General features: G+C 38.7%; 1 protein-coding gene across 8 annotated transcripts in view; it reads left to right on the top strand.

The window, feature by feature from the left end:
* The window catches only part of NFIX (nuclear factor I X), a 241,737-nt gene that overhangs the window by 184,010 nt on the left and 35,507 nt on the right, over positions 1 to 22,220 (top strand). For all 8 annotated transcript variants that reach the window (XM_088137646.1, XM_088137651.1, XM_088137650.1 and 5 more), the window contains 4 exons: positions 15,470 to 15,532; positions 16,002 to 16,076; positions 19,784 to 19,904; positions 20,092 to 20,228. In XM_088137646.1, coding sequence (XP_087993772.1) covers positions 15,470 to 15,532; positions 16,002 to 16,076; positions 19,784 to 19,904; positions 20,092 to 20,228 — 396 coding nt within the window. The remainder of the gene's footprint in view (positions 1 to 15,469; positions 15,533 to 16,001; positions 16,077 to 19,783; positions 19,905 to 20,091; positions 20,229 to 22,220) is intronic.

Raw genomic sequence — 22,220 nt, 5'->3', positions numbered from 1 at the left:
CCTGCATTAATAGCTTATGGAGAGCAGTGCAAGGACTGCATAAGTAGAAGCTGCTTTAGTTACCATGAAATACTTTCATGTCAACTAATACTTTCATTTATGCATTTACATATGTACATGTTTTGAAAAGATAATTTGTAGAAAGTAGAAAAACTAGAGGAAGCAAAGCACAGGAAAGAAGGCAAGGACATATCCTTCAAGGCATAAAATGAACAAATGGGAAATTCAAGTCGTGCAATAAAAAAAAAGTGAGAGAAACCCCAATTTAATCTCCTTTCCCAAGAGACAACTCCCTAACTGCCTTATTGTTGCATATTTCTAACCATGCCTGGATTTTTTGTGATAAGAAAAAAAAGGAGAGAGAAGAAAAACAGTAGAAAAACAGAAAAGTTTACAACTCCGTGAGGATATCTTCTAGATTCCCCATAAAATTCTGTGAATTAGGCAAGGTCATTGCATTATAGCAGCATGGTCTGGAAGCATCACTTGTATATCAGAAGGATGTGGGATCCAGAGATTCTTGATGAGAAGGGGTCATCTTCCCTCCAGAGACTACCCTCTTATAAAATTTACTGGACAGGGCAAGGTTGCTAGATTGTTCTGCAAGTACAAGGTAAGTAAAATAGAATAATAAATAATTATAAACTCCTCCTCACTCTGAAAACCTGCCAAAGCTTTAAGCATTGAAGAGTGGTGGCAGCTGAGCTTACTAGACAGTAACAAGGAAGGGTTTCAGGCCACGCCATGCTTGGGTGGGTTATAGGGCCTGGCCTCACGCCGCCCATCTGTTGCATTGTTATTCATACCCTTTATATGTGCCTTTGCAGGAGAAGGGGCAGGCAGAGGCTCAGCAACCAGGCAATGACTGGGCGGCCTTCCAATTGCCTTCCATGCATGACCTCAAGAAGCAGAGCAGGGCAAGGGTAAGGCAAAGCTGTCTATTAGGTAGTGCCATCCCACGCAACAGGCTATTCAGCTGAAGGCAGCTGGGAGAGGTGAGCTTCCAGAAAGTTGGCCAGGCAGAATTTGTCATAGAGCTCCATAGGCCCATGAATTGGCTGCCCTTTCCCATTCTTACTGCATCCAATCCAAAAATTTGACTTAAAAAGAGAGAGAGAGATTTCCAATTGGTTTTGTAGTTGACATTTTACAGCAACTTAGTATTTCACAGTCTTTGTTTAAAATGTTGAACCCATTGAACTTCATGTCTGGTGTTCTGGCGAGGGAGCAAGTGGAGCACTATAGCGCTAAATGTGCTGATCCAAATGTGCCATGGTTAAGGATGGAAAATGAATCCACCATCTATTTCTGTAATAGCGAAATGGCGATGATCCACTTATACTGACCCTGTGCCCAAAATTTGCATAAAGAAGCATATATTTGGGGAAGTTGCACACAAAACTGTGTATCTGAAATGGGTGGAAGTGAGCATCTTGCACATGTGAAGTGTTCCTCCACCCTCTGACTGTAATTCATGCACTGGAACTGGGTGTATGCCATTCAGTTCTGATTTATTGAGTGTCTAGCTCATAGAGTGCAGTTTTCTATGAGAAGGGAATCAAGAAGCTGCTGCTTTAGTAAGCAGGATGAAGCAACGGGAGCCACAAATCTAGCACAACAAGTATCCATAAGAGAACATTCACCAAACATGCCCTTAATCTAGGCTTTATGTTCAGCATAACCCCTTTCAATAACAGGAGCCTATCCTGTGCACTATTCTTATGAGAGCTAGTCTATGTGCATACATGTAACATGTAAATATTGCATGCTTATCAAGAGGTTCTCTGGACACAATTGATCTGTGTAGGCATGTGCATGTCACACATTTGGTTAGTGGAAATCATGAAACATGATAATATTTTTTGAAGGATGTTTTGGAGTCTGTGTTGTCTCCCAATCAACCTCATTCTTTCCCAACCTCAACCCCCCCCCCCCCGCAAAAAACCCTCAAAAACACCAGTGAGAAGGATCTTCTGGCCTGGATAGTGTAACAAAAGCCTCTGGGATTTTGCACCTTCACCCCAACAAAGGGTAAACTTGGCCTAATCTATTAGCCAGAGAGAGAGCAGCTGCAATCAGATTACATCCTCTGCACTAAGAGTGCTTCTGGGCAAGACTTTTATTGTGCAATCATCCTGCCTAATTGAAATTTTAACAGAGTCCAGACAATATTGTGTTTCGTTTGTAACTGTACAGTGTTTTCCCACCATCTCTGTCTTTTTCCTTTTCATTAAAAAAAAATCTGTTTAACAGGAAAACACAGAACGGCCACACAGTATCTTTTGACTACTAGTATTTAGGAACTGTCTATGTGGGAGCATACCAGTTATTACTTAGCTTGGGACAATAGAAATAAAGGGGAAAAAACCACAGTCATCAGCTAGAGGAACAAGAGCTGCTGGATGGTTTCAGATTTTGAATCTGTTGTGAACTGTCCAGGAGATAATGTGAACAAAAGTCAAGTATAAATCAAATTCCATTAAGCTCAGAGAATAAAAGTATATAGTCATCTCTAATTTTTCTATTGTGGGGCAAATCATATTTTCATAGGGAGAACTTTTTTTAAAAACCGCAATAGTTACAACTAAAAGAAAACTAAAGAAAAAAGCAGCTGAAGGTCAGCATCCGTAAGTTCGCATTCTCACTTCAATCTGCAACAGTCTTGAAAAATAGAATACTGTAGGTTTATTCCCATATTATATATGAGATGTGCTAAGGCTGAGGGCATAATGAAGAATGTTTTTGAATTTGTGGAAGAGAGAGATGCTTGTATCAAGATATTTCTAATTCACAACTTCGCTTCCCATGTGTTACAAGAATCTTCCAGAGATATTATCTTATGAAACAAAGTGAAGACAAATGGATAGAATTCTGCAGTTGTGACCTATAGCGCTTGTGGGATGCTTGTCTCCCTGCCAGAGAACACACTGGAATGTATTTGAAGCAAGTGCAAGTTTATAGCATGACTTGAAGGGAAAAGAAACCAAACAAACAGAAGATCTGAATCACTTCAGTGATATTAGCTTGAAGAAAGGGGGTATTACAGCAGGATCTGATGGAGAATGAAATTCTCCATAAGGACAGTCAAACAAAGGGGCAAGCCTAGTACTGTATGAAAGAGAAAAGATAATCTGCATTTCTGAAACTCAGGAACACCCTTCAAGTCTTCCCAGAAGAATCAGTCTCTTAGTTTTCAAAGGAAGTAAAAGATTGCAGAACAGGAGGCAGAATATATAACCTGAAGGGCAGATGGGATGCAGCTGTGCCCTGCCAGAACAGAAAGTGTTATGGTAAGCTCACTTCTGCAGAGAACTGAAATAAATGTAGGCTGACTGGACCATTGCTTCATGAAATGAGCTATCTGCTAAGAGTAAGGATGAGGGATATAACAGAACAACTTCCAGGAGTTCTCAAATCCATTGATAATTATCTTTTCTGGCTAATCCATGTGGGGACAAATGTTACTGCAAAGAACAATTATTGCAGACTTTAAAGATCTAGGAAGACCCTAGAGGATCAGTTGATTGTGCTGACAGCAGAAATTTGGTTTTGGGGACCATCATTTGACTGATCTGTATCAGGGTTTTTCAAACTTTTTCAGGCTGTTCCAGAACCCCTGATCAAGAGGCAAAGATCTAGCGATAGAAAATTGGCTGTGTTTGAGTAAACTCCTCCATCCTTAGACTCTCATGGAACCCCAGTTTTAAAAACTCTGGTCTATATGATGGACTGCTGAGACAGGATGTGTTGCATTTCACAAGAAGTTGTAAAAATGTGTTTGGATGAGCAATATGTTACAAACCAGGAATGGGATACTTTAAAATCACCTTCGTAGACCTCTTTTTCCAAGGGTCCTCTAGTGAAAGATAATTATGATAGATTGCCACCAGTCAAGATGAACTTCCTGACATCCTCTAGTTTGTCCAGCTGGGGAATTCCTAGTCCTTCTACCCAGGCATCTCCCAACAGCACAGCAGTAGGAAAACAGAGATGGTGATGGTGATGGTGATGGTGATGGTGATGATGATGATCCCAGAAATGTAGAACTTAATAAACCTTGTGCCAATCCTGGAATCACGGTTCACTCTGTAACCATGTGGTCTTGCACATGGGGAAGTTTTAATGAGAAATTCCTTGAGAAAACTGTCAAAGTCAGATCTATAGATATAAAAAGGAGTTTATTGGGGAAACTGAGAAACCGAGGGAAGGTAGCAATCACTCACTGTGATGAAATGTCTAATAGATCCTGGGAATGTGGAAGAGAGCAGAATTGTTTCAGAAAAGGTTCCTTAGTCCTGGAGAGGGGGGAAACCTGAGAAAAGGCTCAGCGTAATTGTTTCTTAATTACTCTAGGAATAAATTGATCTGGAGAATTGCTTTGGCAGGCTTTCAAAATTCTGTTATATTACCCTACTAGCAATAAAGATCATTCCAGAAATCCAAGTGGTCCTTGTTTCCTGAGTTTGCCAGCCACAAAAGGCTTGACACACACAAAGAGAATTCCAAAGAAAATCAGTACAATCTAGCTAAGTTAGTTACTTGTTATCTTCTTGAACAGGGTCCTGACTTTCAACATATGTTTCTTTCTGAAAAGATTGTTAGAGGGAATGGAGGGGGGCATCATGTGTCAATGTTTCTTTTTGTTTCCTTGTTTGGGTACCACCTCAAAACTAGAGACTTATCACATGTGGTGAAATTGATGAGGAACATTTTAAACAGAAATGGGAGGTGAGGCTGGTCACAAAGGAAGAGTATATACAGATTGCCCAGAATTGTAGAGATGGTATCAGGAAAGGTAAAAATTACAATGAGCTGAGCTGACAAAGGATGCTAAGACCAAAGAGGACTTCTTCAGATGAGTTTTAAAGAAATGGAAGAGAAAAAAAAGTAGCACACCAGGTTCTCAGTAAAGATGGCAAAATGCTAAAGGTAAAAGGGAAATATTTCATTCCTATTATGGCTCACTGTTCTCCATAGAAGAGAAGAAGCTATTGTGAGACCTCTTTTAAGGAAAAGATTGAAGGGGCAAGATTGAAGACTGAGGCTGACCATGTTTCTAATTGCTTGGTGGATACTGTGTTATCAACCCCTTTCTCTGTTTCAATTATCAGCATATTTCTCATTTCCCTTGAAAAAGTTTAAATATCCAGGACCAGATGAATTGCATCCTGAGCACTGAAAGAATTTATTAATGGCCTGGCCAAATTATGTATTAGCCTCTGAAAAATCCCAGAAAAGGGATAAAGTGCCCGATTAGTTTAGTTTAGTTTAGTTTAGTTTAGTTTAGTTTAGTTTAGTTTAGTTTAGTTTAGTTTAGTTTAGTTTAGTTTAGTTTAGTTTCTGGATTTATAAGGGCACCCCACACAATGTGACTCTGGGTGGCATACGACAGAAAAGTAAACAATGAACCAAAATAACCAAATTACATAATAAAAACAACCAAAATGTCTGGAAGAGGACAAAATTATCTCTATCTTCAAAAACAGGAAAAAGGAAGATTGAGCAGTGAGTCTACAGAGCAGTGAGTCTAACATCAATATGTGGGAAGGCTCTAGAGCAAATGATAAAAAAGAGTTATTTGTAAGCACTTTGAAAACAATGATATTATTAGCCAAGGTGAGCACAGATATTTATAGAATAGAGAAGCCTTAATCTAATTTTTGATTGAGTAACTTTTTTTTTTTAGTAAATTATGGAAATGCTATAGTTGTTACATAACTTTACTTCAGTAAAGCATTTGACAAAGTGCTATTGATTGATTGATTGCCCCATAATATTCTGATTAGTGATCTAATTAAGTGTAGGATGGATGACATGACAGTTAAGTGCATTCATAGCACTTATATATATATTTAACATTATAATCAGAGAATCTCATCAATGAATCTTCATCAAATTAGAATGCAGTATTAGATGGGACACCACAAGACTCAGTTCTGGGTTCTGTACTCTACAAGATTTTTATTAACAACTTGGATGAAGAGGAGGTAGAAATGGTTATCAAATGTGTAAATGACATAACAGTGTATGGGACAATTAGTTTCTTAGAAAACATAAAATGTAAAACTATCTTAAAAGGTTAAAGAAATGGGCTGAATGAAATTTAACAGAGCAAATAGAAGGCTATTCACTGAGGAAAAAGAAATCAAATGTCCAAACTTAAGATGGAAGATACCTTGTTTGATAATGTTACTCATCAAAAAAGATCTTTAAATATTCATTCAATGCAATCCAAGTACAAGTCAGCCATATGAAGTGGCTTCAAAAAAAAAAAGTAAATGTAATTTTAGACTTCAAATTTCATCAAGAAAGGTATAGTTTCCAAATTTTGGGAAATAATTGTTTCATTTTTCTGTGTTAGTCAAATCCCATCTCAAGTACTGTGTTTAGTTCTAGGCACCACATTTTAAAAAGGATCCATCCAAGCAAAGTGGAACAGGCTCACAGAATAGAAGTGCAAATTATCAGAAACCATTGAGACTGAATGAATGTTTAGTCTTGAGAAGGTTGAGGGGGAATATGATACCTGAAAAGATGTCATATAGAAGAATGTCAAGACCTCATGCTTAAAAGGATGTTTCACAGAAGAAGAAAAGAGTTTTGTGCTTGTTCTTCCTGCTCCCCTTTAAGAGAATTTCCTGGTTGTAGCCCAAAGATTCTTTCCCCATTTAAACTGCTACTGAATCTGGGTCATGTCATCTGCCCTGTTTATTCCAATTCCTTCCCTCCTTTATTCACTGTAATGCTAGCTGTACACTTTGAGATAACTTCACCATTGGCTGTTGTGCATTCAGTGCCAGATGTGAATCAAAAAGCAGTGAGATGGGCAGAGGAAATTCAGGATCTTAAAAAAACAGGCATTGGACATAGTTGCTGAGCCTTTTATTCAGCAGTAGCTTTAGAAGATAAAAAGGGAATATCCCGCTTCAGCCTTGCCTTCTATTTTAGAAGAGTTGCTTTCTTGCTTTTCTGTTTTTCTCTATTCTACTGCAAAGGGATACCTGGTGATTAGCCAACAGTCATGAATCAAACCAAGCCTAAAGTTCAAGGATGTAGTTCTAAAATAGCCTGAAGGGGGTTTCTAGGCTAATTCTTAAGCACTGACCTCAGTCTCTTTCAGCACCCTCAGCTAACTTTTTTCTTCTTCAATTTTTGGAAATGCATCTTGTTGAAAATCAAACATCTAGCACAATACAAGGCATGTGTTTATTTTCTGGTGTAAATGGAAAGTCCCCAAATAGCAACCTTTGCCTAAAATGGCAACCATGACCACTTTTCCATATCTTTCTGTAATGAAATTAAAGAAGGGGCAACTGCCTGTGGACTGGGTGAGATTGCCCCTTTCTCCTTCCCTGCCTATTGCTTGGGCAGAGAGGAGATTTACCAGGCCTGTGAGGGATAGATAAAGAGCTCAGCAAAGTGTTTCTTCTGCTGGGGCAATGGGCTTGTTTGTTTGTTCAGCTGCTGCCTCCTGATAAGGGTTTATTTTGTTAGATAAAAGCACCTCTGAGGCTAGGAGATCACAGCCTTTGGGGAAAAGTCTGTTAAGCCAGTTTGAGGAAGTCATGGCATGTACATAGATATACATGCACATGCACACATGTACACGCACACACACACACACCCAACTGGCAGACAAACCAAAAAAGGCAAAGGGATTTCTCTTCTTTCATGTCAGATTGAGGGAAAAGTGTGTGCAGATAGAAGAATTTGAATTGGAGAAACTCTCAGAGGTTATGGGGACACTGAGAGTGATTGTGATGGTGTTATTTTGTACTTGAGAAGGAACAGTTTGCCTGTTTCAAGACAGCCATCCTAATATAGTCCTTGTTGGCATTTCTGGACTAAACTGAACTTTGTAGCAAATGATGTTCAACTCTCCGTCAATGAGAAACACCTGAATTGGAATATAGTATTGTTAAGCCTTTTGTCAAACCACATTTCTCAACTGGTATGTCTGGTCTGAGGTATCCATTTCCAACCCATATACTGTATTAAAAGAAGAAAAAAGGGAATATACTTTATGCCCTTTTCTGATAAGAAACACCCTCTCCTTCTACTGTAGCTGAATCTGTACTTTCATTTCAACTTATTTTCATCCCCAGTCTTTATTCTATGTAGTATATATTAAACCTGAGCTAGTTACTTTACCCAGAAATGCTGCATCATAATCACGGTATTACTTAAACGATACCCAGGGCTGTTCCTGAAAGGTCTGCTCCACTCTATTTTTGGAAAACTGCCTGAATGTAATATTTCATTCACTTCACAGAGTTGTTGTGTGGGGAAAAGAGGAGGAGGAAGGAATATTAGATATGTTCACCACTTTGGGTTATTTATAAAAAAAAATAATAGAGGCAAGATAAAAGAAATCTAAAATTTAAAAGACATTGCTTGCTGGCCCCTTTTCTTACAGAATTATGAGAGGAATTGCATGCAGAGTCCACTCATAATTTGGAAACTTGCTCCTGGGTTCCAGGAGTCTACCCAAGGGCCATCAAAATACTGAGAGAAAGGAAACCTTTTTTTGGCTTTGGACATTTATTTAATCTTCTAAGCATTTTATTTTATTTATATTAAGTAATAAATTCATGTAACATTACAATAGTTTGGACATACTGTTTTGATGTCTTACAGTATCCTCTCCTCCTAGTTGGGTTTTTTTAGTACAGCATGGCCACTATTTGAAGTGATATAAAGCACACACTGCCTCAGTAGTGTGTTATCAGCACAGCAGTGGCTGGATGACTCTAGAAGAAGCTTATGGGGATCCTGCCTCAGAAACTACTCAGGCCCTGGCCCTCCTAAACCTTATATAAAAAATAGGTCCTGTTTTCTAGAGTCTGCTGCTTTTATTCACCATTTGATCTAAGTAACTGTCAATTAATTTCTAGTCTTCTATATCTGGATGAATGTTCCAGTTGAACATATCTAGGTTTTTTTAAACTAAGCTGATTTTCAGTAAGCTGGCTTATGCTCTGAACAAAAATGCCATCCAAGGATTACTTTCAATGGGAGATTCATTGGAGAGTGTGTCTCTGTTGATTCTCCTGGATTTCTCAACAACTTTTGATGAGGACAACCATAGTTTCCTGTTGGATGATTTGTCCAGACTGGATGGCTGAGCTTGGTGGTAGCTTTTCAGCAGCGTAACAGGATGATGTTCAGAAGTTGTTGATTCTGGGAAATTACTTCTCAGGACAACCCCCCCCCCCCGAATTTTACAATAAAGGGTTTTTGATAAAGGAGCCATCTATAATGCATAGGAGAATAAATACAGAAACCCAATACTATAGCCACTGTTGTTTTTCCTTATTGTACCTATGTAGTTGTTTCAGTTCAGTTGAATTATTGAAAAGTTCCACTTGTAGTTTGTAAATTTATTGTAGTTTATTGTTTACACGAGGCTGCTAAGAGATGTTCTATGAAGATTTGAAATTTGGGACCATCAGGATGTACAGGATGCTCAATTCTACTTAATTCGTATTTTCCTCAGGAGCCGAAAAGTCCTTTTAGTCCCTCGCAGTGTAGAGTCAGTAATGGGCTGGGTTAGGATGAAAACTTGGATGAGTACCAAAAATTCCATTCAACTAAGGAGATGTTGATTGGAAGACAGTCAGCTGACCAAATCAGACGGACAGCTTATTAAAATGGGACTGTGCTCCAAGTCCGTAACTCGGAAACAGCCTGATACCATCCTGGCAGCTCTGGGAGGAGTACTGTGCCCCCATTGTGGCTGATACCTCTCCTGAAAGACAAACGTAGTTGGGGCCAGCTCTGTCTCAGTAACCTCTAGAGCCAAATTAAACCGGCCCTTAAGATGATGCGCTGCTCACTAGTTGTTCCTGAGCTTAACTCCAAATACTGTTGATCACCTGAAAAGCCATTAAATATCCTGGTGTCTGAAAGAGTTCCTCCCCTGTATCCTTCTGCACATATCCTGTGCAGAACTCTCTGTCTCACTGTCCCCACTAAGAGCAATGCCTTTGCCATCCTGCTCTGAGATGCCTCGTAGCAGGATAACTGAGTGACTGCACATTGCTTTGATTTGTGCTTTTAATTTGCTGTTATTTATTGATGCTGGTTTTAGATTATTCCTTAGCAATAATGCAAGTGATTATGATGCACGAATCTGACCAAATGCAGCATGGTTCTCTGAAGTGCATTTTGCCCATTTTTCTCCATCCATCTCCTTCAGCCGGCTGTCAGCTGTGGCAGCATTTCTTTAAACTAGAAAGAAAAACAAAAGTGATGATTTATTAATTCTGAAGCAAGCCCCTCATGCCTCTCTCACTCATAGTGCTTAAGAATTTATCTTCCATCTATCCCTGGGCTAAGCAAAGCCATACTCCTCTGTTCGTGCGTCAGTTGCCTGCTGCCGGCATTGTGGGAGCACGCTTAGCCGCCAGCACTAAAATGGCTGCCAAGTTTTAAAATGGCTGCCAGCAGTTGCAAGGCCGGAAGGGAACAGCGTGCCTTAGCCAACTGTGGAAAAGAAGGGAAAAAAGAAGGGGGGGGGTTAGGGGAGGAGAGAACTAACTCTGAAATATTTTCCTCGTGCTTCCCCAGCTGTTGCAGAGCAGGAGGCACATTTCCTTCTTTCTGCTTTACTTTGACACTGATATAGGTAACCTTGCAACGTGGTTGACATAGCTAACCTGAGTTCTGTAGCTAACATCCTAAACGAAGTTAGGACAGGCACCATGAGGCAGGTGGTCCTAAAGCACAGTTGCATAGGGCTGAAACATGACAACCAACCATTTGAAATCCTCATGAAGTCTGGCATTTTTCTTCAGATGTTCTTTTTCTTCTAAGGGATTTGTGGAAATGGATGTTTTTATTAGGGCTACCATACCTGGAATTCAGAAATCCAGAAAACCACTAAATAATAGGAAACAATCACAAGTTGTCTCTGTCTCTTTGCTACCATCTAGTGGTCACCTGGATTTTGACAATCCCAATATGGCAGCCGTAATTTTTATCCAGGAGACTTAAAGATCAGTTAGGCCTTGTCCGGAATTTACTTCACAGACTCTGCCAAGGGGCTCTGCGAGTCTTATCTTCCATTTGGATTGAAATATGGCATGTTTTCTAACATTCCAGTTACAGAAAAATGCATTTTCTATTAAGCAAGAGAGTTAATCTTCCAATTAGCAGAGGAACTGATTCCATACTGAATTCTAGGAGGAAATACTTGTTTAGATAAGTATAGACTTCCTATATATCCTTTAGCATAGAATTCCTTCAAGTTATTATGTAGAAGATGGCATTCTGGCATGTTCAAAATGGGAGAGGTGCCACCTGCCAAAATTTTATTTTTCTCCAAGTAGATATGGCAGGAATCTGGAAACCCTAGCAAGGATAAGAAGAATTAAGGAAACAAACCCTCCTGACTTTGAATTCATCTTTCTGAGATAAGTAATAACCCCAGCCTTCATGTATTGGAATCCTCATTAAACACTAAAAATAACTTTTGAGCATATATCATAAAGCATTGCTTAAATGGTAATTGATATTAGATGATTTTGAATATGTTGTCCATTTCTGAAGTTCAGTCCCTTATCCTCATATATTACATCTTCTGATTATCTTTCCTACTTTAAGAATGCAGGCAAGCTTTGTTGAACCCCAAATAGGACATGTGTACAAATACTCCGGAGAAATCAGTAGTTGGAAGCCACTGATTAATGGCCACTGATAAAGGACATAATATATTGTTTAGATGATTAATAGCTACCATCAGCCCTATCCCCAATTCATCTGCAAATCCATTTTTAAAGCTATCGAAATGATACATTGTATGAATACATTTTTTAATTTCACTTTGCTATGTAAATATTTTGTTTGATCTCTTCTGAATATCCCACCTTCAGATTTTAGATGATCTCATAGATTCTAGTGTTATGAGATAAAGAGTTCTGTCTCTCCACTTTCTCCATATCTTGCAGAATTGTATGCCCCTCTGTTAGACCCCCCTCTTCCATACATATACATAGAGATCTTATCTGTTCTCTAGGATACCAAGACCCAAATCTTAAAACTTTTCCTTGTAGGGTAATTGCTCCATCCTGTTTTTCTTCAATTTTCAAACAATTTTGGTTGTTTTTCTTGCATTTCTTTTCAGTTCGATGACACACCCTAACCCTAACAATATTTTGAGTATGTTCATGCATGGAGTTATGCAAAAATATTGTTAGGATCATGCCCTTATCTGAAAATTCTACAATGTTTCCATGTGTACTTGAAATTAACACTCAACCATTTTTGCATATATTACACAAAGCATTTCTTACTATCTGTGATGCTTACCAGAATCATAAAAGGTTGCTCAGTAATATTTATCCATGTAACGCAGAAGTCATCCTGAATCAGAGAAGTGATATGGCAAAAGGAGTTTCAAATCAGATACTTCTTGATTTGCAGTGTAATTTCTTAGCCACAAGCTGCTCTAACCACCAGGCTTCAAGACTTTACTTTTATTCTGCACAGACCACATTTTTCTTTGGTCAAGCACTTGTCCCCCAAGTTTAACATGTTAATGTTCTAGTGAGATATTTCAGCAGCAAATAAATAGGGTTGGACAAGCACTGTTCAATGTTCAGGATCTTTTCAGGTCTGAGAGTTATTAGATTATAAAGTTATATTTCAGGAAGAGCCATATTTAAACCATAATATGGCCTTGAGGAACTGTATGTAACTGAAGGAAAAGCCACCAAATGACACCCTAGCTTTGTGAGCGCAAAATCAGGAAAGTCTTCAGCATGGCAGAGAGCAGAAGCTGGAGGTAATAATGGAGTTGCTCCCATATTTGCCAGGGCTTATTCTGAGAGCACAGAGCTAATCCTTTTTCTTCTGCAGTTAGAAGGGATATACAGCATTCAGCTGCCTGCCATTCTTTTGTAGAGACAAAAAGACTACAATAAAACGTTAACTTTTTCTTCAAGCTATCCTGAATCTAAATCCTCTCTGTCTTATGGAATGGCTGTAGAACTATGTTAAATGAATTCCAAATACATGTCAAGTGGGAGTGGAAGCAGATGAAAGTGTGCAAAGCTGACCAGTTGATATTATGAACTGTTCCTTGTTTGTGGATTGTTACACCTCAAGGAGATTTTCTCCTAGCCAAACTCGTATCAGAACCTGTGGGGAGAATCCCTTCAGAGAACTGCTGAGATAGTATGAAAAAGAAGAAAAGGTAGCATAATCTCATTGTTCTTTAAATTGGATTTTGCTCTCCCTCTCTTTTACTTGATTCATGCAGACCTACTATTAAAGGAATGAGTTTGCTACCATCACATATAGGCTGGTTTTACACAATGCCCAGACATTGTGACTTATTCAAAAAACCATGATTTAAAAAAGGCCATCGGGGAGAATGAAGCGACTGCTTCAAGCTGAAGATGCTGGGAACCATAGTGCCAGTTCTCTATCCCACCCCCAACTCTGTCTCCCAAATTCTCAAATGTTCATCTCTGCTGGAGAACAGTGTTCTAAATACCATGTGCAGCCTGCCTTAGATATCTAAACAAGCCAAATATCATGGATAGTATCCATTCACTAAGATTCAGCAAGATTCAATTGTATCTATCCAGTTCTGCATGTGGACTTGGAGGACACGGTAGGGCCATCAGATCAGGCTCCAAAAATCCAGATGACCACTAGGTCACAATACATACAGAAATGTATCTCTTTGCTTCCGCCTAGTGGTCATCTGGATGCATATGGCTCTCATCTGATAGCGCTATGAGGATTTTATTATATGCTTCAGATAGCAAAGATAGCATATTCAATTATTAAACTGCACTTAAGAGTAGAAGGAGGTCTTTCTTATATGTGCCTACATAGAAATAAGCTCCAATGGGTTTAATGGAAGTAAGTAAGTATAGGATTGGAGCCATAATCTCTCTCTTGGTTTCAGTAGTTGAAATCAACTGCTTTTTATCCTGTCTTCCATTGTGGAGGAAGGAAGTAATCAACATTTATTCTTTTTTTTAATTACTTTTTATAGATCTAAACAGTGTCAGCTTATTTTCCCTGCTGTTTAGCATGCATTTCATATGTGCAAACTTCTAGTTGCACAAACCTTTGCCATCACTATAGGAGGAAGCTGGGACCTGGCACAATGGGAAGTATCCAGTGTACCCATGATTGTTTGGTGGGACACTCAGATTACTTCCTAAGTAATGAATGAAACTACATCTGGTGAAGCTTGAGATAAACTTGGCGGGGAGGGAATCAAGATTTCCTGTACTGTAGATTTATGTTTACAAATATAAGAGTTAAAACGACCACCACTTTGGATTGATCTGCAACATTGGTATGATACTTATATTTTTATCCATGAGGCAAATAGCAGCCTTGAGAAAGGACAGAGGAGAGGAGTTTTTAATTAAGAAAGATAGAGAGGTAGGATTAAAATGCCCATTTCCATGTCTGCAATTCTCTTTTGAATCATACAAATTAAATGATGCAACAAACAAGGATTCCAATCCTTCAATTTTTCACATATAATTTGGTTTTCAGTCTTTAATAAGCTCATCTTCAGTGGGTTACATCCATTTGTCAGAAAACAATATTTCTCTTTTACCATTATAGACACTGAAATGGATCAGAAGCTGGTCCTTCAGCTATATGACCTCCGGATTTTCATTTGTCCAGTGAAATCTGCCATAGATCAGAATTTGAAGTTTATTTCCTATTGAGTTCTAACCTTTGTCAAAGGAAAAAGTCATGATACGCCTCACTTAAATCTCATGGTACTTTCAGCACAAGAAAGCAATAAATAAAATATCAAATTGCTTACAGAATTAATGCTAACCTTGCAGATTGCATAGTGTGTTTATAATATGAAAGCTGGGACAAAAATACTTGCAGGGCAAGAAATAGATTTGATAAGCAGATAAGGTGGCCTGCTTCAAGAGATGGATTTGGGGATATAAAAGGACAAGCAAAATATTAGTCATTTTGTTTATTTATATCTTTTAACACAAGGTTGTCATTTGAACAAAAATGCATTGATCCATATTTTTGTAAAAAATAAAGCAAAATGTCATATCCACTAAGCTTTTCTGTTATTTTCAGTGGAGGTAAAAATAATACCAATAATTCTGAGTATGTCCTAGTTAGTGTATGTGTATGGGAGAGGATTCCTTCTTGATTCCCATATTGATAATCTTATAAGGCTAAAGTATGAAAGAAAGAACTGTCTACTAAATCTCCATATTTTACAACAGAATGTCAAGAACCTGTGTTCGATAATGGCAATCAAATGTTTCCCAAATTATTTCCATGGGAAGTGAAGGAATTCTGAAATAGTTTATCAATTTTAGAGCAGCCCTTTCATTCACCATGAAAGTAGAAGAAGATACCATACAGTAGGCCCCAACTTTGTCAAACCTGTGCCTCTATTTTCAGTTCTCAGCTGCAGCAATATATTGATGACAGGTTCTTTTTTCCTTGTGTGTTTTAGAATCCGGACAATCAGACAATTCAAACCAGCAAGGAGATGCGGACATTAAACCACTGCCCAATGGTGAGTGAATCACTGCTCAAAGTTGGATTCCCTAGTCAACAATCCTGATATTCCATTTTGTCTTTTCACTGAAGCTCTTTTTCCCCTTTCGCTCCAATGTCTGTTTCTAGGGCCAGGTGAGAATGAGTAGAGAATGATCAGGAGTCACAGATCTTTGTGGCTTGATATGGAATTATTGAGAAATAAATGTAGGAGCAAGCAAGGTAGGATTTAAACATGGAAAGTAAAATATGGCAGACTTGAAATCAGGAACCAGCCTTGAATTAAAACAGAAAGAGCAGGAGGAATGGGATTCAAAGCTGAGGTTAAGATAAAACTCAGAAGAGAGGCAAAAGCTAGATTGCAAATTAGAATTTGTTTTTACCCAGCCACAGTATCGCAAGCCATGCCTAGTCTCCAGTTGCTACAGCCTTTCATATTATACTCCATCCTCATGACCCAGTCTATGTCTGCCTTCTTCTCTTTGCAGGGCATTTGACTTTCCAGGACTGTTTTGTGACATCAGGCGTCTGGAATGTTACAGAGCTGGTGAGAGTGTCACAGAGTAAGTTAAGGCAGCCGAAACTGCAGGATTAAGGTGATGAGACTTGGGGATGCACATGGCTTCTTCTTAGCATCTTCTCAGCATCTTCTCAGGTTGTAAACTTGCTGAGCACAAGGTAGTGAGAGCCGTGATTATGGCTGTACTGGCTCTCAAATGCTTCTGTGGGTTTACTGAATCTAATGAAATAGGTGTGCGCCTGTTCAGATCTGAAATTACTAAAAGGGATGTCTTCCAAATTCATATCCCTTGCAAGGAGTTCTGAGTTCATCAGAATAGTATTACCACTGGTGTCTCCCTTCCACCACTTAGTACATCAATAAATGGTACATTTTGAGCAAGGAAGGAGCAACTTCTTAACTCACCAAAGAACATGGAGGCTCTTCTTTTCAGGTTACTTCTGGACAAAGTTTTTATGTGGTAGGAGGGGCATTTAGACTGTGTCATCTTTTTGTAATCTTCCTGTGTTTTTCTATTCTTTCTCCTGTTAAGGCTGTACCTTTTATTGACAGTTACTTGGAAAAATTACAAAGTCCTCTCCTCCACCAAGCTATCTTTTTTTCTCTGTGATATAACATGAATATTAAAATTACTTCCTGGCAGAAAAGTATATATGATATTCAGATAATCAGTTGAATCAATATAGGTGGATACTGCAATACAAATGGCAACTGCATGCTGATTCCTGTGCTGATAGCAATACACAGAATTAGCCCCACCTTTAAGGATATATTAGCAATAGTTGTTGCTAAGAATTTGTTAGCCTTTCTCAGCAAAGAATGCTTAGTGATGAGATGCAGGCTTAGCAGACCACCAAAAAGTTATCTCAAATAAAGGGAACACTAACACTGAAAGCTCTGTACCCAGAGGAAGAGTTCAGGAAATGGCATCTTTGCTGTATTATAATTCTTCAGTCAATCCATCTAAAATTATAATTTTGTGGGTCCGATTGACTGAAAGAGGTGTTCAGTCTCCAAACCAATGCTTGCCAGCTGTATTTTAAATGGCCAAATAAGGTCCCAAGAATGACATCTTTAAGTACTCTTTGCTGTTTTTTATGAAGATGTCTCTAGGTCATGTTCTGTTTTACTCTCTAACTCTCCTTAAATTTGTTTGTGTGTGTATTTTCTCTTGAGTTTATATAACTGAGAAAGTAGAATTCAGCCATCAGTGCAAGGATTCTCCTTTCCCATTGCTTCTGGTGGCTGAGGCCACATTTAATACTTCTGGAAATTGTGAGGGCCACAATGGGTAGGCTAATGATGCATAGTGGAGGACATGTCTCATCCATGAGCAGGGTCCAGACTTTCTTTTTTCCTTTTTTTTTTTTTGGTATGGTGGGGGAACTGTTGGGGAATTCAGCTATGTTAAGCCTATTTTAGGGCTTGCAGCACAGCTTGTTGTTTTTTGCCACCTCAGACTGACATAAGACACCATGATATTAATTTTTAGTAATTATGGCCAGAGATTCATGTCTGCCGTTGCCAAATCCTGTTCCTTTTTATTACTATATACCTTCTGTGCAATAATATGTCCTGTTACAGAGAGTCCTATTAGAGAAACTCTGATTTCTCTAAGCAGGGAAGCCCCCCCCCCCCCCCCCCCGTACATCTGTGCAAAGAACTTTGCTTTAAAGACACCTGAAACCCTCTCAGATCTCTTGGTCAGTCTGTTTCCCTTTCTTCTCAGGCCAAGAGTTAGACCGCAGTAGGGGGAAGTTTCCTGGTATCTCCAATCTCTCTTCTTACATAGGGTCTTGGTTAGGATACCTGAAATGCTGCCTAAACCAGGATCCATATTTCAGTTTGAAGAAAAAAAATCCCTTTTAGTGATCCTTGCTTGCTGTGCAATCCAACCATGCTTCTGCAGTTGCTGCCTGAGTTTTCTGACTTAGTTAGCCTTAGGCACGTACATAGATTTTCATTTGCTATTGTTATTTATACTGTTTCCATTTACCCATTTGCTTTATTTTTAACATGCATTCTAATCTTTTTTTAATCAGCTAATTAATTCCGTTAGAATTTGTTTGCTAATTTCTCCCAAAATAAATAATTTAAACACTTGGATTCTTCTCTCCTTCTGTGTGTGTGTGTGTGTGTGTGTGTGTGTAATAAAGTATTTACTATTTTTGAAGAGCTTGTATTACTGGGTAAATTGAAATGCAGTGTTGCCAATGTTAAGATATCTGAACATTTATGATCATAATGTGGTCTAAATGATGTGAGCAGATAAAGTAATCATAGTCAGTTATTTAATTTACTACGATATTTCCACCACAATTACGATTAATTTTATATGTGAGGCACCAAACTGATTTTAGCCATTTCTATTGATGGGTTAAATTCAAAGGAAGGCACCACACAGCAATTGGCAAAAATCAGCAGTGGTTGTGCCCAATCCCAATCACTAGGAAGGGCTTCTTCTTCTTCCCTTGAATTTTATCTTCCAGTTTTTGAGAATGAAATTGAAATATGAAAGCAGCATCTAGATACCCCTCACATTATTTTTTTAATTGAAATACTGCATTCTGTAGTTATGAAATGGAGGCTTAGATATTAGCAGGAATATCTTTACTCAGTTGGCTATGTCCGTTCCTGAAGAATATAGATTCGTCTAGGTTATAACGTAGCTTAATTACATCACATCTGGATTATTGCCGTATGCTTTACTTTAGAAAAGTATTCAAAAACTACAGTTGGTCCAGAATACTGTAGCTTCTGGATCTGTGCGTAGGGAGCAGGTGACTTCCCAACTGAAACAGTTGTACTGTCCTTAAAACCCTGAAAGGTTTGAGACCTGGGTATCAGAAGGGTTGCCTTCTCCCATATGAACTCAGAGTCTGAAATCCATCTGATTAGGACTAGGGAAAGAGCCTTTTCAGTGACTATACCTGAACTTTTAAAATATTTAATATTTCTATCTTTTTATTGATACTGTGAGCAATCTAGAGCTCTATAGAGGAGAAGGCAGGTAAAAATGTAAAATAAATAATAAAGACATTGATTTATTTGATGCATTCTTCACACTTCCTTACACATAATCTAGCCTTCCTAACACCTTTCTCACAGAAGAATGCTCTTTTGCTGTCAACTTCTAGAATTATGCAGACTTTTCATGTGTCATGTACTCAAAATTGTGTTGCAATCAAATGGAGACATTGAAGGATAACAGACAAAACCCTTCCTTCCTTCCTTCCTTCCTTCCTTCCTTCCTTCCTTCCTTCCTTCCTTCCTTCCTTCCTTCCTTCCTTCCTTCCTTCCTTCCTTCCTTCCTTGCTTCCTGTTTTTGCTGAAATTACTGTTTTACTCCTCCATAAACAGGGTAATTTTCTTGGCAACCCTGGTTCCCATGGAGCAAATTTATTTAAAAAATGAACATATTTGCAACTATAATGTTAGAGAGGAGAATCAGGAAATATGTTCATGGCAGTAGTACTTGCCTTTGAGTGTCAAAAACTAAGATTGAGATAATAGTGCTGAGGGACAGAATTTCTCCAAGGATATTCAGTTTTGCCTGAATCTGCAAAGCGCATGGTACAAATGTATTTGTAACCAGTACTATCAGCAATTGGTCATGTTTACAACTCCCTTTTCGATATTATTTCAGTTCAAGAAACTCACAGTTGCTCACTTAGGAAATCAGTTTGATCTTTTGTTTTTCTCATGTTGCCCATCTTCCAGTCTACTGAGTTGTTGCCTCTTATCTCTCAGCTCCTGTTGCCACAGCATCTGGTCCAAACTTCTCTCTGGCTGATCTGGAGAGTCCCAGTTACTACAACATCAATCAAGTGGCTCTTGGTAGACGGTCAATAACATCTCCACCCTCTAGCAGGTAGGTCCTCTACAGTCCTTGTGTAATGCAGAAATCTTTTATTCCATTGAAAGAGCCTTGGAACCAAATGGCATCTCTTGTAGTAATGTTAGTCCCAACTGTGAGGGGGTGGGTAAGCACCTGACTCGATACCTCATGACAGATTGGTGCTTACGATCTGTGCCTCCGTGGTATGTTCCCATTGCAGTTCCACCAAACGGCCCAAGTCACTAGATGACAGCGAAATGGAGAGTCCAGTAGATGATGTGTTTTATCCTGGGACAGGACGGTCCCCAGCAGCTGGCAGCAGCCAGTCCAGCGGTTGGCCCAATGATGTGGATGCAGGTAGGAGGTGCCAGTCTTTCCTCATCGGTTGACACAGATTGAGATGAGAAACAAAAGCAAAAGGACTAGTCTGATCTTTGCCCTTCATTAACCACCTCCATTAGGCCTGCACAGATTTCATCCACAATTGCATTTGTTCTTCTAATATGGTGATAATCTTTTTTAGATAATGCCTTGTTAATGAAGAAGGTATAGGACAAGTGACAGTTATGTTTGTTTCAGGAGAGCTCTGTTTGGATTCTATAGACTGGAAGGAGCTATTTAGGGAAGCTGTTCAAACAAGCTGGGATATGGTTGCTTACAACAGATATGAAGCATAGCCCTTTAATGGACACATACTTAAATACAGAACTAAGTGAAGTCTGAGTTTAAAATTTGGTTGTGAAATTAAGTTAAGCCTACATGGAGGTGGGGGATAAACTGGGATGATTAAATGGGATTGGGCAAAGATGCCTCATGAGGGAAGGAATAGATATGAGTCCAGTATGGATGTGATCTGAAAGCAAAGAGTACATATCTTCCTAACACTATAGCATGTAAGAATATATAGGGCTCCAGAGCATGAAGCCCAGTGAGATAATGTGTATTGAAATATTACATAAGCGTAATGGAACCAATAGTAAATAGTACACATTGAATTAAGAATTATTCTCATGAAATTCATATAGACTTCAAAGATTGTAATACAAATCTGCCATGGCCCTGTGTACTTTTGCAGAATGAAATATCTACATGGCTGCCTCAAAAAATGCTAGCTTGTGAGTGTGAATGAGAACATATCGGCATCTATATCTTGGATACATGCATGACAAAACCTTCATGAATAAAGAGAAAGAGGATTAATGTCCAGGATAAAGTAGTTTGTGTGCAGGATTATGGGAATGAAGAAGCAGCTACATAGTTTGGGGGACTGAGCAATGGACTCTAGTGTGAGGCATGGCAGCTGTCCATACTGGGATTTCTTACAGTGCTGGGAATCAACTGTCCTAATGATTTACATGAATGGATTCTAGCTGCATTGGAATGAGTGAAATAAATAGGAGTGAGGGACAGGATGCTGGTGGTTAGAGTGAGCTGGCTATCCATGGTCCAGATATATACTTGGCTTATCTGAAACCTCTCTGGCAATTCCTAGTTTTTCTGATTAAAGAACTGCAAAGTAGGCTTGACCATATTTGAGATACAAGGAAGCTGAGTTCAGTTCTCCAAGTAGGATATACTTTATATTTTGATTGATGCATAAAACTTTTGCTGTAAACTTTAAATAGCAATTTGCTGATATTACATTTATTATTCTTTTATTGGGTATTCAGCTGTTTCTTAGTGGGGTGTTTTCCTTCATTCCAGAAGAAATTATCCTGCATTCTTTAACCAATTGGAATGAAGAAAGAAATGTTTTAAAAAATCCAATCTTCTTCACAAAAGCTAAATTTGCTTTATTGGAAATATTACCAGCCCGTGTAGTGTCTATGGTGAGGTTCTCTTGTATACAGTTACAGCTTCCATCACTTAAAGTAATCCACTGTTCAACTCTGTTTTCCAAATACTGTCTTTTCTTCTGGGGATTGGATATGCTCAGTCAGTAGCCCACTAGGTACTGGAATTACTGTAAGTCTATGATGACAACATAGGAGATGGAAGGAAGATCCTTAATATTGTAGTGACCTATTTCAGTACTCTTACATCATTTTTATACGTTAACATGGAAAGTCTGGCTATTCTTCTGAACACCTTTGCATAGTAATATCTTTGACTTACCTCACAAATACACACATGTATGTGTACACATACATTTGTAACAAGTCAGATGTCATAGAAGAAAAGGAGCATTCCCTGTGCACATGTTTATGGAAATACAGTGTTAGTAAAGCATACCTATGAAAAGGCTTGTGAATTTTGCTGTCAGAATAAAGCAATGGGCAGCTATGTCTGGATGATGCTCTACTTAAAGTTACCAGGGTAGCTTCCAAGGAAGAATAGGAGCAGGAATTG

This window comes from Python bivittatus, unplaced genomic scaffold (genome assembly GCF_059951505.1).
Source record: "Python bivittatus isolate LINGU-HERP-01145 unplaced genomic scaffold, Pbiv_v1 ctg000220_np1212, whole genome shotgun sequence".
Classification (NCBI taxonomy): Eukaryota; Metazoa; Chordata; class Lepidosauria; order Squamata; family Pythonidae; genus Python; species Python bivittatus.
Note: the sequence above shows the minus strand (reverse complement) of the source record. Positions and strands in the feature narration are given on the sequence as shown.